At 33.5% G+C, this 18,233-nt stretch overlaps 1 protein-coding gene across 2 annotated transcripts; it reads left to right on the forward strand.

Moving 5' to 3' along the window:
* The first annotated feature begins 113 nt into the window (after nucleotides 1-113).
* On the forward strand, nucleotides 114-7,805 carry LOC111214488 (protein IQ-DOMAIN 22-like). Of its 2 annotated transcripts, XM_048762792.1 has the most exons (3): nucleotides 114-2,679; nucleotides 2,770-2,844; nucleotides 3,003-3,704. In XM_048762792.1, the coding sequence occupies exons 1-3, from the start codon at nucleotides 2,455-2,457 to the stop codon at nucleotides 3,591-3,593; spliced, it is 891 nt and encodes a 296-aa protein (XP_048618749.1). In that variant the 5' UTR covers nucleotides 114-2,454; the 3' UTR covers nucleotides 3,594-3,704. The 2 variants fall into 2 exon arrangements, 1 of the variants encoding a protein (XP_048618749.1); XR_007326202.1 differs by lacking the exons at nucleotides 2,770-2,844; nucleotides 3,003-3,704 and adding an exon at nucleotides 7,764-7,805 and having other exon boundaries at nucleotides 2,466-2,679.
* The last annotated feature ends 10,428 nt before the right edge of the window (nucleotides 7,806-18,233 follow it).

Raw genomic sequence — 18,233 nt, forward strand, 5'->3', positions numbered from 1 at the left:
CAAAAAAAATCAAAACTGTATTAATTTAAAAACTAGAGTTGTGGTTCCACTGCTAGTGGGTGGATTCATAAAGGATTAGGGAACAAGATGTGATGCTACATCTTCTGCAACACTAGTTGTGCATGTAACATTAGTGGCAGCTTGAAAAATTTCCTACAAAATCAAATTTGGAAAAGTAGCATCCATTGTTGGACTTGAAGTGTTTGGTAGATCTCTTGCAGGAGTTGTTCTCCACCTCATTGTCATGATATATAAGATAGGAAAGAAGTGAAAACTGGATGCATTATCTTTAATCAACAAAAACCGGTGATGCATAATCTCACTCAACAAAAACCAATGATGGTTATTGTCAGGAAGAGTTATTAGGAGCAGCTCAATTAGTAAAAAGAAGAAATTTAGAAAGTTGAGTGAAGAAATCTTTGAAAAAAAGTTTGAGAGACTGATGTCCTAAAATGTACAATATAGGCACACCATTCATTGGAACAATAAACAAATAATTAGGCAAATTTAAAAATTCTCTCTCTTTAGCAATCAAATGAGTTTAGATTATGGATTCACTTTCTAACATTCTACTAAAAAATGACTAAAATGTTTATGCGCATAGCAAAGTTTTAAGTTCTTTCGTTTCTTTACAAATGAAGTATTGTGGACTATTTAACACGTTTAAGTTTTTTTCTCATTTCAGAAACTGGTTCAATTTATTAAATTGGTCAATAATTTTAGTCAAATTATATAATTGCATGTTACTTCTTTAAACTTGTTAATGTAACTTTGTCTTCAGTTAGGCTTTAAAATTTTAAAATTAGTTAGTGGTTAGTTATGCATTCTAAGCTATATGAGAAGGACACAATCATCAAATAAATTAAATGGTTTTGGAAGATTTACAAGAACACCTTGATGATTCTCTAGTGCATAATGGTCATGGGCTGCTTAGTGTCAATTACATCTTACATAATGAAGTATTCAAACAACAACTTAAAGATTACATTTTTGGATGGTCTTGGGAATTTAGTTGAACTGATAATTGCAACGTGTTGAACAACATTGTCACTCACATTTCCATTGTAAATCCTTTTGTGTATTACAATAATTGTTCTGAAACGTAATAGAAGCATTAAATTTGATATGAGTTTTTTTGCTTTATAATAACAGCTAAGTTATTGTTCCAAAACGAAATATGATTAGTGTTTGGTTATACATACATGTACTTGATGTAGCCTTTTGATCTACTACATGTCATGCAACTACAACTTGTTAACATGGATTTGGATAATATAGATGTTTCAGTGTTTGTTGCAACACAAAGAGAATAATACATATCATAATATGTTAGTAAGATATTAAACTTTAATTTTGACAATGATTACCAATTTGCTCGTTTGAAGGTTAATTAAGAATTTTTTTTTTTATTAAACATATCACTAATTTACAATTTAAAATTAGTTTATCTAATTATAAATATGAAAAAAATTAAAATCTAATTGGTTACACAGTTTTTGACAAAGTTAAAGTTACATAGATCATGCAAACATCAAGTATCGTGAATATCTTGCGGTGATTAAAATACAATCTATTTTTTGCGGTTATTTGGTAATTTCCTTTCGTTTATTACTACTATTTGTGGTAATATCTATTTTGTCTTATTTTCTGAATTCAGTTTAGAAATAAATCATTTTCTTGCCTTAGTTTAAAATAAAATGGTTAGATTTCTTAAAAAAGATCACGGGGATTATCGTCTATACCACATTTTTCGATGTCGTAAACCTTCTGCTGCTTCCTCTTCTCTAGACGATTGATTAGACAATAACCTTCTATATTCCCATTTTTTAATAATGGCAATTGAATATTCTCTGTATAAAGTAAGTAATCTGTTTTGTGGAAACCCAAAAGTTTAATTTTGCATTTTTTTCTTATTTTTATATTCACCGGTCAGGCATTGATTTCAGTTCAACCGGTTTTGTAAATTGATTTCGGTTCGATCAAATGTAGAGTTTACTAGCCTTATGTTAGAAATTTATTCATTCTTTCAATCGACCGACCATCAATAAATGCTTTTATTTAAATGGGGGGGGGGGGGGAAATGTAGAGTGAACTAGCCTTTGGTTTGTGAATGGTTCTCGCAGGACCACTTCATACATATTGACATAAAAGTCGCATTGTTTTATTTATAGTCGATTCAAGCTTTCTACGATTGTAGAGAGGTTGACAATATACATTTAATGATGTAATTGTCTTTATCATATTTAATTTTCGTGAATTCCTCGTGAATATTTCAAAAGTTCAATTTCCTTAAATGTCAACTATTATTTGTTTCATTCCCTTTGGCGCTAACTTCTATCAAAAGTTATGCTTATTTAAATTTCAATATGCTTTTGTGGTCCAGTCCATAATTAGAGTTTGAGCTCCAGACTTTTGTAAGAATTGATAATTAGATTTTCTTGCGTTGATTGATTAATGCTATTGAAGGCAAGGAGAGCGTTAAGGGCACTCAAGGGATTAGTTAAGCTTCAAGCTATACTTAGAGGCCATATCGAACGAAAGCGAATGTCAATCCACCTGCGCAGGATGCACGCTTTGGTTCGAGCTCAGGCTCGTGTTCGTGCCACTCGTGTTATCGTCACACCTGAATCATCCTCTTCTCAATCCAACAACACTAAATCTTCTCACTTCCAAAACACCGTAAGCCTGTTTTAGATTGTTCTTATTTAATCTGAAATTAGTCTTTTATTTAAAAGATTCTTCTTTAACAACTCTGTTCTCATCCATCAGGATCCACCAATGCCAAAAAAACAAGAGCATTCGATCTCTTCAAGCTCCAAGCTCGATCACTCTTATATTTTCAAGGTATTAGTTACATCATTATAAGCATATGTTCAAAACATAATAGGTTTGTATGTTTCTCGTTATTGCATCCAAGTTAGTTAGGCTTTACATTTGTTATCATTGTTTGTGAGTCCTATTACTTACTACTTAATCTAAGAGATTGGATTACAATTTTTCAGAGGAACAGTTCTTTGGCAAACAACAACAGACCGCTCTCAGCCATGAACGAAGAAGAAAAGGTCCTTGAAATCGACAGGAGTCACAACAATTCTTACACCAGACGCAACAGACCAGACATGTTCTACTCATCCCACATGGTCCCGGACAACTCAGGCCGGTCTGGACCAGTTTACGCCTTCCCTTTTAGCCCGTCCTCGTCACATGAAGAGACTGTAAACCAGTTTTGCACTGCAGAGAACAGTCCTCAGTTACACTCATCTACTTCTATAAGCCAAGGCAGTGCTTTCACGGCTAGTTCTGTTGCACCGAGTGATTGCACCAAAAGCTGCTGCTACACGGACCATCCAAGATTCATGGCTTGTACAGAGTCATCTAGGGCCCGGTCCGCTAGTGCCCCAAAGTCGCGTCCTCAGTTGTACCACGAGCAGTCATCGTTGAAACGGTTTGGACTTGTAGATGTGCCATATTGTGGTGATACGAGGTCTGGTCCGCAGAAAGTTTCTGCTGTGCACACTAGTTTTATGAACAAGGCTTATCCCGGTTCAGGTCGGTTGGATCGGCTTGGGATGCCAACTGGGTATAGGTACTGAGAAATGCTGTTGGACCGGGTTGTTCTATTTGGTTGGGGTTGTGATAAATTGATAATAATCAAATGTTGAAAAGGAGAACTGGTTAGATCAGTTGACTAAGCTTTGCTGTTAGTTTTCCTGGTTGTAGTTTGGAATAAGTGGATTTAAATCTAAAATGCAAATATAACTTTAAAAAAAAACTAAATGCAAATAGAACTTGCTTAATCTTAATGTTGAGTTGACATCTTTAAGCATTATTTCAAAAGAAACAATCAATGTACGGTTACAGCTATTGCAATTTTCCACATAAAGGTGATGATTAGTTTCTTAGCAATTAATCAAAATTTACTTCTACAACTAAAACTTATGACATTGACATAGCTAACTGAAAAATTATTAAATAACTATAATTCATAAGAATTGTTTTTATTAATGCACCATAAAATCATTATTAAAGGTTCTCTAAAGTCAATATTTTTTATGAGTTTCAAATTTCTATCAATAGATAGACGGTCCATCAAGAAAGATATTTCTTGGTTGAGATAATAGAAGTATAAAATCAATAATAAAAACATTCTTAAAAAAATTATATTCATTTGCCTCTGTCTCAAAATAATGTTGACATAAGAAAATAATATTAAAGCATATAATGTTGGTATCTATTATATGAACTAACTTATAATCAGAATGTTTGTGGCATTTAAAGTTTGAAGGGTACAGACAAAATGACTTATTGAATGTTTTATTTTATAGCAAATTTTAAAGAACAATAAGAAAATCTGATGCATAATTTCAATCTGCAAAAACCGGTGATGGTTGTTGTCATAAAGAGTCACGAGGAGCAACTCAGTGACTAAAAGATGATTATGAAGTTGAAAAAAGAAAATTGAAAGATCGAATGAAGAAACCTTGAAGAAAAATTTGAGAAACTAATGTCTCAAAATGTACAATATAAGCCATTCTAAGTTGAAATTTTTTTTGCCTTTAGCTATCAAAATAGGTTTAGATTATGGATCTTACCTTTCTGCGTTCTACTAAGAATAACTAACATGTTTATTATGAACATAGCTGAGTTTCAAACTTGTTAAAGTAACTTTTTCTTCATTTAGACATTATAACTTTAAAATTGGTTAGTTGAAATTGATTTGGTGAATATGCTTTAATATTCTTTGCCTTTAGCTATCAAAATTGGTTTAGTTGAAATTGATTTGGTGAATATGCTAAATGAACCTCAAAACTGCAAGACAAAGTAGACTTAAAGCAGGAGATCATAACTGATCAAAAGACTACTTGCGATAAGCTATAAAAGGATTATGAGGTGATTATTTTTACCATTGTCTTATTCCTTGTCTAATGATCTGATGTTTGTTAAATAGTTTTTAACCTTGCAGGAAACAAAAACTCATTTGGTGAATAGTGAAAAGGAGTTTAAGAACCTACAAGATGAAGTCCAGTCAAAAGATAAAACCATTAATGATCAAAAGAGCACCTGATAGACATGTAATATGCTCTATGATGATATTCGATCGTATGTTGTCAAATGCTAGTGCTTTATATATATAATTTACTGAATTTCCTTGATTGATTTATGGTTCTTATTTTGTTTCAGACATTGCTTGTGGGTGGTTTAGATAAACACCTCGCTGATTCACTGGTCCAGAGAATGGTGAATACACTTCCTCAGTGGAGCAGAGTTTTAATAGCTCATGGCGGTGCTATCACAAGTTCTGAACTTGGAATAATCATGTACAACTTGGTGTCTATAACGTCATACATAGTGACACATTCAAATAGCAAACCAAAGATTACCTTTCTCGGAGGTCTTTTGAATTTACTCGGTCTGATTATCGCAACAGTGTTGAACAATTTTGTGACTCACATTTCTACTGTAAGTTTGATAGTATTACAGTTTATTTTTTAAAAAATGTTATTGTAGAGTTGAATTTGATATGATTACTCAGTGGCAGACCTACAGAGGAAGATGGGGTTGCACCTGACACCCCTTAAATCTCAATAAAGTTTAATTTGTTCCATAAAACAATGAATAATCGGTAGTCTAGTGGTAAAGTCTTCGTTCTGACACTCCTAATCTGCGGTTCGAATCCTACCTATGAAACCTTTTATTCATTTTTTCCTTTTGAATAACAAGTTTGACCCAGATAAAATTAGATCATGGGTCTGCCATTGTGATTACTTTTGCTTTATAATAACAATTAAAAACACACAGATACATGATGTATGGTTTTGGTCTACTGTTGGCTGTGCAGCTACGTCTGTGCCGTCGGTGATTGTTGGAGGTCTTCTACCACTTGTTATTGGCGGTTTATCCACCCATGGGCGACAGTAGCTATTGTCACTGGAGTTGCTACTCTAACATTGAAGATTGTGTTTGCCATCGTATGGACTTTCATGTACAACATTCCTGTGGCTAGTGCATTAGGTACAATACTCACAAGTGTGTCAGGAATTGCGATAACACCCCGTGTTTCCAGCTTAATTGATTGGATTGTTAAGCTTTTTCAGTAGCTTTTCATTCTCTGTCACTTTGCGAAGCTTTTAATAATAATGTTCTTTCTCTTGTCAGAAACAATGCTCACTTGTAGTGCAATGTAATAAATTCATACACAGTTTTTTGCTTGATTTTTGAGAATTTGTTTGGTTCTTCTATTAAAAATTGGAGTTTAGTTTGATTAAGTTGGAACATGATATCTATAGTATTTATAGGTTTTAAGTATCTCACTTTAGTTCATTTAAATCATTTCAGATTGCATTTAGGTGTTTATATTGCATATATATATATTTATGTGTGTGTATTAGGGGTTGTATCATAAAATTAAGAAGTTTGGGGAAAAAATCAAGGGTTAATATGTCCATTTTATTTCTTTGGGCCTAGAATAAAAGAAATCAAAAGAAGACGGACCGTTGTGCAATTATTAGGAGGTCTGGAAAGCACAATGGAAAGTTTTTGGGTTAATTCAAAGGGTTATGTATGCAAATCAGAGAGTTTGGGGTCGCAATGAATGTAATAAAAAGATAAAGGACCAAGCTTGCAAAATGAAGAACCAGTACTACCCACTTCGATAACTATATAATCAAAACGACGATGCACCGGACGGCGCTATCCCGGTAGGAGACTAAACAAACAGAGTAGGGACCACAAAAACGTGATCATAAAATGAAAAAAAGAGAAAAATCAACAACCAGACGGTGTCCATTAAAAGTGGCTTCATCCGTTTTATGGGTTCATAGCGGATCGTATTTTTGCCATGTCTCTGTTCTTTGAAGTCATCTTATATTATTTAACAGATTCACAAAAATATAATCTAATATAAATGAATAAAATCTTACATTATAGATTTGATTACAGAGGGATGTGATAGTTATGAATAAAGAAGAAACAATAATAAGTGGAAATTTTACACCAAAAAAATAATGTGGAAATTAGTGGAAATATTAGTAGAAGTGAAGAAAGTAAAAAAACTCATGCTTTTTTTAGATGAAACAGTCACTCAAATTGATTTCGGTTCGATCAAATGTAGAGTTAACTAGCCTTTATATGTTAGAAATTTATCCATTCTTTCAGTTAACAGACCATCAACAAATGCTTTTATTTAAATGGGAGGAAATAATCTGTTTTATAATTTTTTTATTCGAAAATCATTACTTACACGTCGATTAGATGAAATCTATCTATAGAAATAAGCCAATCGAACAGTTAACATCAACCAATACGTAGTAACTGTAGTTTTGTTCTTTTGGTTTGCGAATGTTTTTCACTGAACCACTTTGTAATTACATGGTGATGGTGGCTTGCTATAGTTAGGCTATATTTCAGTTAAACATAGGCTAGACGTGGGTCGATATATCTTGTATGTAAATTAATGTTCCGATGCATGCCTATTGAACTTTAGTTAATGGAGAATCTTTTTATGGGTGATTTTTTCTTCTTTTTTTTTTTATTGTGTCAAGACAATTCAGACCCAAATGTGTACTTATTGACATAAAAAGTCGCATTGTTTCACTAATAGTCGATTCATGCTCGTGTTCGCGCCACTCGTGTTATCGTCACACCTGAAACATTCTCTTCTCACTTCTAAAACACCTTAAGCTTGTTTTAGATTGTTCTTATTTAATCTTAAACTAATCTTTTATTTAAAGATTCCTCTTTAACAACTCTGTTCCATCCATCAGGATCCACCAACGCTGGAAAAACAAGAGCATTCGATCTCTTCATGCAGCTTCAAGCTCGGTCACTCTCATATTTCCAAGGTAGTTACTATTAGACAAAAAGTGTCTCACATCGATAGTTGGAAGAGATCCTAAGCAATATATAAGATAGATGTGCCAATCCACTTATCACCAATTGGCTTTAGGTTAGAAGTTCATCTAGCTTAACATGATATCAAAATCCAATCCAAACAGTCCAACTCGATCTACATCGATCTGCCCCAAAGTTGGCTTATCAATCCTTGCCCAAACATTCTGAGATTGAAGCCTAAAAAGCCATCATCTCGAGGAGGCGTAGTAGACACAAAGTGTTCTACATTGGTAGTTGGAAGAGATCATAAGCAATATATAAGATATATGTGCCAATCCACTTATCACCAATTGATTTTAGGTTGGTAGCCTATCTAGCTTAACAGTTAGTCTGTTCCAAACATAATAGGTTTGTATGCTTCTCATTATTGCATCCATGTTAGTTAGGCTTATACATTATACATTTGTTATCATTATTTTTGAGTCTTGTTACTACTTAAACTAAGAGATTCGATTACAATTTTTCAGAGGAACGGCCGTTCTTTGGCAAACAACAACAACAGACTGTTCTCAGCCATGAACGAAGAAGAAAAGGTCCTTGAAATCGACAGGAGACACAACAATTCTTACACGAGACGCAACAGACCAGACATGTTCTACACATGCCACCTCGTCCTAGACAACTCAGGTCGGTGGGACCGGCTTGGGATGCCAACTGGGTATAGGTACTGAGAGTAATGATGTTGGACCGGTTTGTTTTATTTGGTTGGGGTTGTGATAATCTGATAATAATTAATTGTAGAAGTGGAGAACCGGTTAGTCCCAGTTTTGTTGATCAGTCGAACGAGCTTTGCTGTTAATCTTCCTGATTGTAGTTTAAGTTGATTAAATCTAAAGTGCAAGTAGAGCTTGCTTAGTTGTAATTTTGAGTTGGCATCTTTATTATACAAAATAAAAAGTAATTAATCCAACACCAAAAAGAAAGAAATGTCACGTCCATTGGGATTAAGCGGGGGTAGCCAAGTCTATCTGTTTAAGTTATCACATCTGAACAGTAGAGACAAACCTGCATATTTGTTATAACTAAAACAAAATCCGGTTTAGTAACCCAATCAAACATTGTTGTAGACATAAACCAAACGTGTGTACTAAAAGTTAACAATATGATTGCGAGAAGGTATAGGAAGTAGTATACTAGTATCATGGAGGACCAAGACAGTTTTGAAGCTTCCCTAACGGCAAAATCAATGGATACCACCAGCGGAATTAACCATGTCTGATATGTTGGAGTATTTTAAAATCTACTGCTTCCTTCTTCGTTAACCAAAATTAAAGAAGAGAATTGACTTGGTGATCAAATGTCAGGTATGAGTATAATTTATGGGGTCCATAATTTATAAATGTATACTATAAGCTTTTTTTACTGCAATAAGTCAAATTGTACGGCAGAAAAATAATCCAAACACTTTTTTTCCAACTCATAAACCATATTTATCAGTAACACATTTCCTTTTTATTTTTCCATATACAATATTTTCTGATCTGAACACAATGATAAAATTTATTCCTTTCTAGTTTCAACCATATATCACAGTAAATTTCAAAACCTAAATTTACCGATCCAACCAAAAAAAAAATCAAAACAACATATTAACTTAAAAAATTGACTAAATGTTGTAGTTAATAATTTTTTTGGCGTAGTTAATAATTTAAATTTTTAGTTAATAATTTGCTCGTAATTAATAAATTTAATAATATCGATGCGACATTACAGTAGTAAAGAGATTAGCAAAGAAGAGCTGATGCAAACAAGAGAAATCAGTGGTTAATACGCATACATTGCTTTTCTCTCTCTCTTTATCTTTGATAAACAGATTTCTCTTCACATTTTTGCTTGCAACTTGCTAAAAAGGGAAATACATTTTCTTGATAGACACAAAGCTGAAGAGATAAAAGCAAGCATGCCGAAAACAGATGCACTGAAGCAGCTCGGCTCTGAGAGATCTCAATGAGGTAAGATCTTTTCTTACTTTTTTTGTCACTGTAGAAAGTCTTTGAGATTTTCTTTTTTTTGTCGTTTTTGTAAGAGATGGAAGCAAGCATGATGAAAACTGATGCACAGAAACAGCTCGACTCTAAGAGATCTCAAAGACGTAAGCTCTTTCCTTCTTTTGTTGGTTTTGTATGTGTAATAGAAAGACTGAAAACGTTGAAACATATTGATCTTGATATCTGAATGAAATTTTAATCTGAATGTTTGTTGGATTTATATCTTTAAGTGTTGGTTTTATGAGATTGATGTTTATAAAACACTAGAGAAAGGTTTATTGTGAATGTTTGTTGGATTCACAACCTTTACGAGCAAGGTTTATGAGATTGATGTTTATAGAACATAAGATAAATGTTTATTTTGAATATTGGTGGGGTTTTGAGTTTTTACGAGTTAGTTTTTTTATGCATAATCTCAATCAGCAAAAGAAAAAATCGGTGATGGTTGTTGTCATGAAGAGTCATGAGGAGCAGCTCAATGACCAAAACATGAATATGAAACTGTGGAAGATTGAACGAAGAAATCTTGCAGAAAAGTTTGAGAGACTAATGTCTCAAAATGTGCAACATGTGTACATCCTTGGTTGAAAAAATAGGAAGATAATTAGGCAAACTTGGAAATTCTTTGTCTTTAGCTATCGAAATGGGTTTAGATTATGTATCTTATCTTTTCACATTCTACTTAGAAATAACTAACATATGGATAAACTTGTAATCAGTTCTATCATTATCTTGCCATGCTTTGTCTGACAATTTGATGCTAGTCAAATGAGTTTAACCTTGTGGGAAGTGGGAAATTATTTGGTGAATATGTAAAATGAGTTTCAAAAGCTATGAGATGAAGCTGCCTCAAAGAATAAGATCATAGATGATAAAAGGTTGATTTTGGAAAAATAGATAATCAGTTCTATCATGATCTAGCTATCTTTGTCTAAAGATCTCATGTTTGTCAAATGGTGGTGCTTTATATATATATATATAAACAAATGGTTTTTTAAAATTTTGATTTGTTATATCGGTTCATAACTTGCTTTTAGGTGTTTTAACTTGAACACATTGCTGCTTTGCCGTTGCAAAAATTTGGTGGATAAGTCCTGAGTGGATCAAGGTTTTATTAGCTCTTAACAGAGATGTTATAGGATATGAACTTGGAGTAGTTATGGGAAACTTAGTGTCAATAACATCTTACACAATAAGACATTCAAACAAGAAAGTAAAGATTACATTTCTAGGTGGTCTTTTGAATTTACTTGGACTGATAACTACTAGCCGGAGTGTCAAGCATTTTGATCGCAGCGGGTTCTCCCAACTTCACTGACTGGATGGCAAAACGTATTCAGTAGCTATTTATTCCCTTTCGCTTTGGAATTTTTTTCATAATATCGTTATTTGTCTTCTCAAAAACCACGCTCTCTCTTAGTTCAATGTAATAAATTCAGACATTGTTGTTTTGCTTGACTTTTCAGAATTTGTTTGATTCTTCACTTTTATTGGTTAGGCGTTTAGTAAAATCTAGGTTGAATAGGTAAAATGATCAAAAATATTATAACCTGATAAAGATAAGAAAGACGTGATCCTTAAATCCTTATATCTGTTGAAATATTTTTGCCACCATTACACAACAACAAACAAGTAATGAAGTAGGAACGAAGACCACAAAATTGGCTGGCTGCTTTTTCCTGGAGGAAAAAAACAGAGTGAAATCAAATATCTTGTACCTTAGAAGTCACCAGTATTAAGAATAACATGTTGATCAAATGTTTGATCGAAAAAAACAAATCCAAGGGATACTTTTTGTGCAGACGGGTGGTTTAAATAGATCATGCTCGATTGATTTGTAGGATAAATCAGATTAAGATGGGCTGGGAGAAGGAACATAAGAGTCGAAAACAATAAACAGAGTAGGGTTGAGAGTATCAAAAGTTATGCTAGTATACAAGGAAAAGAGCAAGAGAAAATATATGATGCTCACCAGTGAAATCCATTTGCTAGTTCTTTTTCCCCAACTTCAAAATATTACTCTAAGCAAACAAACAACATAAAAACATTTAAAATGCTCCAAAATAAACACAAGGAAAATCAGTTATTGGAGACCCAAGAAGCAAGAAACACTTTGTCCTGCTTGAATCTTTAAAAGCAGGTTTACTTATTGGTTTTGGAAGATATTATATTCAATAAAGTGCTTTATGTTCACGATACTAAATGTTAATGAACAAATACTAGTATAAAAAAAACTTAAGGTTATCATCTAATTAATTTAATATTCATAGGTAATCAATCCTTACAACAACAACGACAAAAAAGTGTTCATACAGCTTCTAGGGTTTCACAAACTATTTGACATTTTTTTTGTTATGATTCGATAATTAAGGAGTAAGAATCGTAACTGTGAAAGAAATTAGAATATGTACATCATGACTGAGTCAATGATGTACACGCACATGATCGACAGGTCTCGTAATCATATATAGGTGGCACAAGGACACATGCCTCTTTCTTATTTTCTTTTCAAACGAGTTGTTTCGTGTTACCTCTACTTCTCACTTAACAGAGCCTTCATGTTATTCTCATTGCCTTTACCAATATTTAAAAGGCGAATGCAAATTTTATTCCCAGCAATCAAATCCAAAATCCTTACAAAAACCGTGCTAAAACAATAAAAATAGTTAAAAAAGTTAACAAATTTTAAACTGAAATAAGATAATGAAAACCCAAAAACCTAGCCCCATAACAGACTTGGAAAAAAAAGGAGTATTTGGACAAATGCTCAAGCTGAGGAAAACTCTAACAGCTTTGAAAACAATCACCAACAATCATCACACAACATAACAAAAATATCTAACTATAACATCCAGTACAACAAGAGCAAGCAACAAAAACGAAGATAAACCTCGACAGTGCCAACATGAGACCACACCACCTGATGCCGTCCCTTTGTCTCTCATTGTCGCGTAAGAAATCACCACCTTACGCAGTCCTCGTGAATTCCACGCGATCACACCACCTCATGCGGTCTCCGCATGATCTGCACCACCATATTCACGCAATCACGCCACCGCATGCAGTCTCCGTGTTCGGCACCACCATATTCACACGATCGTGCCACTTCAGGCCACTTCATACGGTTTCCGTGTGATACGCGCTACCATATTATTAACTTCACACATATCACGCCGCATACTCGCTTCGCCAATGAATCATGCCACGTCATGCAGTCTCTACACAACCCAACAAGAAACGATGCAGCGCCTAAGATGTATTTCTTTCTATCACGTTGCACATGCACACACTTGTCTTAAGCCTATTTCTAACTCATATACACCTAACTCATATACACCACCCACACAAGCCATAACCCTAATGAATACAATCATCACATACAATACTCAAACATTATTCAACCATTTTTTAACAATCTAATAATAGATTTCTGTTTATCACACAATAACCATCAAAAAGATATATTATGTATATGTGTATATAGATATAGGCAAGACTTTTAGTTGTATCCTTATAGATACCTGCATGTAAGAATGATCAATGTAGACATCTACCATGATGAGAGAATAATAAAAGAATATAAAGATCTCAACCAGCCTTCACCTTAGTCTAGATCTGCATGTGAGATAAAACAATGTTAGATCTACGTTTTAAAGTTCCACACTTACCAAAAATAAGGGTTAGTTTCCATCCAAACCCTAGATCAGAAATCTATATGAAAAATAGGCAAGATATAACTAAAAAATAGTGTTTAGCCTTCATTACTTTCAATAAGACTAAAAAAACAATGATATTGGATAGATACACGACGGTGCTTCGGTGACTCGCAGTGGCTCAGGCGGTGGGCTGCTCGTCCACTGCTAATTGGTCTACGATTATACAGAGTTACGCGACGTTTTATCTTTGTAGAAAAATATATCTAAGGACTATCTTTGTTATAGAAGAGAAAATGAAAAACCCTAGACTTTCTTCTACATATCCATCGTAGACCTTTACATAAATGAATGGACTCAGAACTGAGATTTTGTTGGGATTGTGAAACCCCGTGTCCAACTCTATATTGTCCGATTAGTACGATATTATCCACTTTGGACCTAATTGGCAAGTCCGCATGGATTTACTTTTGGTTTCCATCCCAAAAGGTCTCGTACTATTAGAGTTAGACATCTCTTTATATATTAGACGCTCCTTGTCTAATTCTCCAATATGGGACTTGGATTGACATCTCTCATTCTCTCCCTCAAGCTAAGGACCACACACCTTGTGCCCTTTCCTCTAGCAAATCATCTCGGTGCCTTGTCGCATCTTTGACATTCGACACCCTTAGTCGCAAGGTTTACTTTGAGTGGCTTTGAGGATGTTCTTCCCACAATTCTAGGATATTCTGACTAATCTCTGCCAAACCTCCCTTTCCATCTTGAAGGGCTCCATTCTTACTCGAAGGGTATTTTTGGTCTTCTTGCAGATTTTTCGTCAAACCGCTCTGATACCAATTGAAGTTGCACAAACATAAATATTATAAGAACTAACACTTCTTATTAGATTTAGAAACTCTCTCAAAACTAAACCTTTCAATGTGTTTCTCTTGATGGAACATCTCTCCATGAGAACTCCTTATATAGGAAGAAGCTACATCTTTTCCTAAGGGCGAAGCTACATCTTTTCCTAATAATAATATGGAAACATTCCTAAGCTCTATATGTTTTCTTTTTTCCTTAACCCATCAAACTTCACTTTAATGAGTTAATTTGCTCCTCAAGTTGATTGGAATTATCCAACATTCTCCCCCTTAATTCCAACTTGAATCTTAGGTATGTTGATCTTCTAAACTCCGATGAACTTGCACAGACCGTTAATAGGTGCACCTTGTGTCATTTCCTTTAGCGAATCATCTCGGTGCCGCATCTTCGACATTCGACACTCTTAGTCGCAAGGTTACTTTGAGTGGCTTTGAGGATGTTCTTCCCACAATTCCAGGATCTTCTGACTAATCTCTGTCGAACCTCCCTTTCCACCTTGAAGGGTCTCATTCCTACTCGAAGGGTATTTTGGTCTTCTTGCAGATCTTCGTCAAACCGCTCTGATACTAATTGTTGGGATTGTAAAATCCCGTGTCCAACTCTATATTGTCCAATTAGTACGTATTGTCCACTTTGGGCATAATTGGCAAGCCCGCATGGATTTACTTTTGGGCTCCTTTCCAAAAAGCCTCGTACTATTAGAGTTGGACATCTCTTTATATATTAGACTCTTTTTATCTAATTCTCCAATGTGGGACTTAGTTTTTTATATCACATTCTCCTCTTCAAACTAAGGATCATATTCATCTCGTGTCCCACAACTGACTTCCAAGATCTTTTGACTTGATCTCTGCCACACACACCTCCCAATCCTAACTCGATGGGTCCCGTTCCTATTCGAAGGGTATTTTGGTCTTCTTGCAGATTTATCGTCAACCTGGTTCTGATACCAATTGTTAGGATTGTTAAATCCCATCTCCAACTATATATTCTCTGATTATTACGATATTGTCCACTTTGGGCCTAATTGGCAAGCCCGCATGGATTTACTTTTGGTTTCTATCCCAAAAGGCTTCGTATTATTAGAGTCGGACATGTCTTTATATATTAGACACTTCTTGTCTAAACTTCCAATGTGAGACTTGAATTGATATTTCTCAGATCTGATAATTTTAATCTAAAACCTCATTAAAAATCAAAATCACCTCAAATTTTAGATTGAATACAACCCCTAAATATCTGAGAGATATTTGATCCTCACAAGGTATATTGTTGCTTGAGATTTTTTTATTTACACTTAATTAAAAATCTCAGTTAGACTATGTTTTCGGTATAAGATTCATAATGTGGTTAGGAGTAGTCGAAATCTATATAACCTATATATATATGCATGCACCTGTTTCCTATTAAAATTTCACAATATTCTTTTAATCAAGGATTCAATAAAAAGTAGGTTATTTTCTTTGGGCATCTCGTTAACGTCATGGATTCATCACGATATGAAGAAACGGTCATGGTGTTGTTTCGAGTAATGGTGATGATGACCGTCATTGTTACCCTTTTTGGCTGTTGTCTCTGTATCAAATTTTTCTCGCGGATGTGCAGTGAGGAGGATGGAGCTATTGTACAGTTGGATTGGAACCCATGTATGATCAAGGAAAAGAAAGTCTGCGAGTGAAGAGATTTTATTAGTTAATGTCTATGAGTTAGCAAAATAGCTTTATTCCTCTTGTTGATCAAAAACAGAAAAAAAAAAGTTATTCCTCTACTGCCTCTATAGTTTTTATTTTTTGATTGCGAATTTTTGTGTTATGAGTTAAAACTTTAAATTAGACTTTCGCCATATATGTCGTCTTACAATTTATCAATAGTTAATGAGAACTTTGCTTTCTTCTATTTTTTCTTCATTGTTGCCTTCATGACCTATAGGTTATAGCTTTTACGCTAGATCAAATTCCGGTGGTTGGAGGTTGAGGACTAGGAGATAGGAACGAAAGCAGTTTGGATACCTGATTGAATCGACCTGTGATATAGATGGCCGCTGATTTCGGATTCAATTATCTTAGAACCTATTAGTACTCCAAAAATTCCGGTTTTTTTGTTGATTGAGCTCGTTAGTGTATATTAGTATATACCTTACTGCTATTTTTGGATCCAACTAGTCCCGTTGTAGAAACTTACTTAGACTTTGGTGTATTGAATATAATATTTGAAAGGCTCTGATTTTTATTGAGTTTTAGATGATTTTGTGTGAACTAAGAACTTTCTTCTGATTTTAGTTAAATTATAATAGAATTTTATCTCAAATCTTAGAGATTTGAATTTTTATATTATAAATATTTTGTTTTACCAAAATACATTTGCTGGCAGAACAAATATCCTATAGATATTTTCAACAATAATAAAATTTTAAATACATCTATTTTATTAAAACATGAGTACACTTTGAAAATTAACCCTTAAACTTGCAAAATATTTACAACCCAATGCCACTGAATAATTAAATGAACCTATCTTTAAGGAATGCTTGCCTTTTCTAAATATTTTATAATTTCCGAAAATAATTTAAACATTAATATAACGAAATAACTTGCGGATACTTTGCATATAATATAACTTTCCTCGAGACACACAAATTAATTTAACTAAGGTTGTTCATTATGGTACTTAATAACTTTGCGGTTGAAACAATCATATTTTGTGTTTGGTGGAAATGTTCATTGTGGTACGTAATAATTTTTTAAACAATCATACTCCAAAGTTGGTCCTAATATCAAATACAAAACATATCTTTAAATTATTATTATTTGATACTCTTTAAGAACTTTCGTTATAAGTTAAAAAAAAAATTTATATAGGAAATAGTTCAGAGATCAATTAATATAAGTTTATCCTCCTATATAAGCGGCCAATACATCTATATCATCCCTATTTCAAAAAAATCACCACAAATATATATCATTAAGTATTTGAATTAATTATGTCCACAAATAACTATAAACTGAAAATTCATTTGAATGAAATACAAAATATTCTTCGTAACTGTAAAGTGATTTAGGCAATACTTTCTAGGGAAAATTGTTTTTTTAGAGCAAAAAAAAATAATAATGTTATCCCATTAGACTAATCTCATATAGTTTATGTTTCATTAGACTAATTATTTTTAAAATGATAATAATGCCCTTAAATTTTAAATTTTAAATTCGTAATTAAAAATTAATAAATCAAAATTTTAATTTTAAAATCGTTATTACAGTTAATAAATTAGTTTATTGTATTTGGGAAAAAAAAACCATTTAATTCCCCAAGTATTTGAAATTAACAGATAAATTTCTTAACTATTGCATACCCAAATAAATTCCCCAATTCGTACTTGACTTAATAAAATTAAACCCCCAAAAAGTTAACGTAGAGCAGTAAACAGAAAACGTTAAATGAGTTTTTTTAATCAGCTTAAATACAATTATGTCTTCTATTTCCCCCAATTTGAAGAACATGATCCCCTAAATCAATTTGAATGATAACTGGAGAGGAAATTTAATCTCCAAAAAAAACGAAAGCTTCCAATTCGAAGGACTCCACCTCATAAGAAGGAAGCAACTGGTGAAGAGCACTTGTAATACAGAAAAAATAAAACTGTAAGGAAGAAGATGAAGAACAGTAACTTGAAATCACATTCAAAAAACGCCAAACCAACTTTCATCTGCTATGAACTTAGCAGTAGATAATTGCTGTAAACTCTTTCTCCTCCTGGATAAGTTCTATCATTTTTATGTGTTGGCTATTGATTCTCCCAACTGATTAAGTAAAGCAATCCAGGCCAGGCACTGAGGCT

This window comes from Brassica napus, chromosome A3 (genome assembly GCF_020379485.1).
Source record: "Brassica napus cultivar Da-Ae chromosome A3, Da-Ae, whole genome shotgun sequence".
NCBI classification, from domain to species: Eukaryota; Viridiplantae; Streptophyta; class Magnoliopsida; order Brassicales; family Brassicaceae; genus Brassica; species Brassica napus.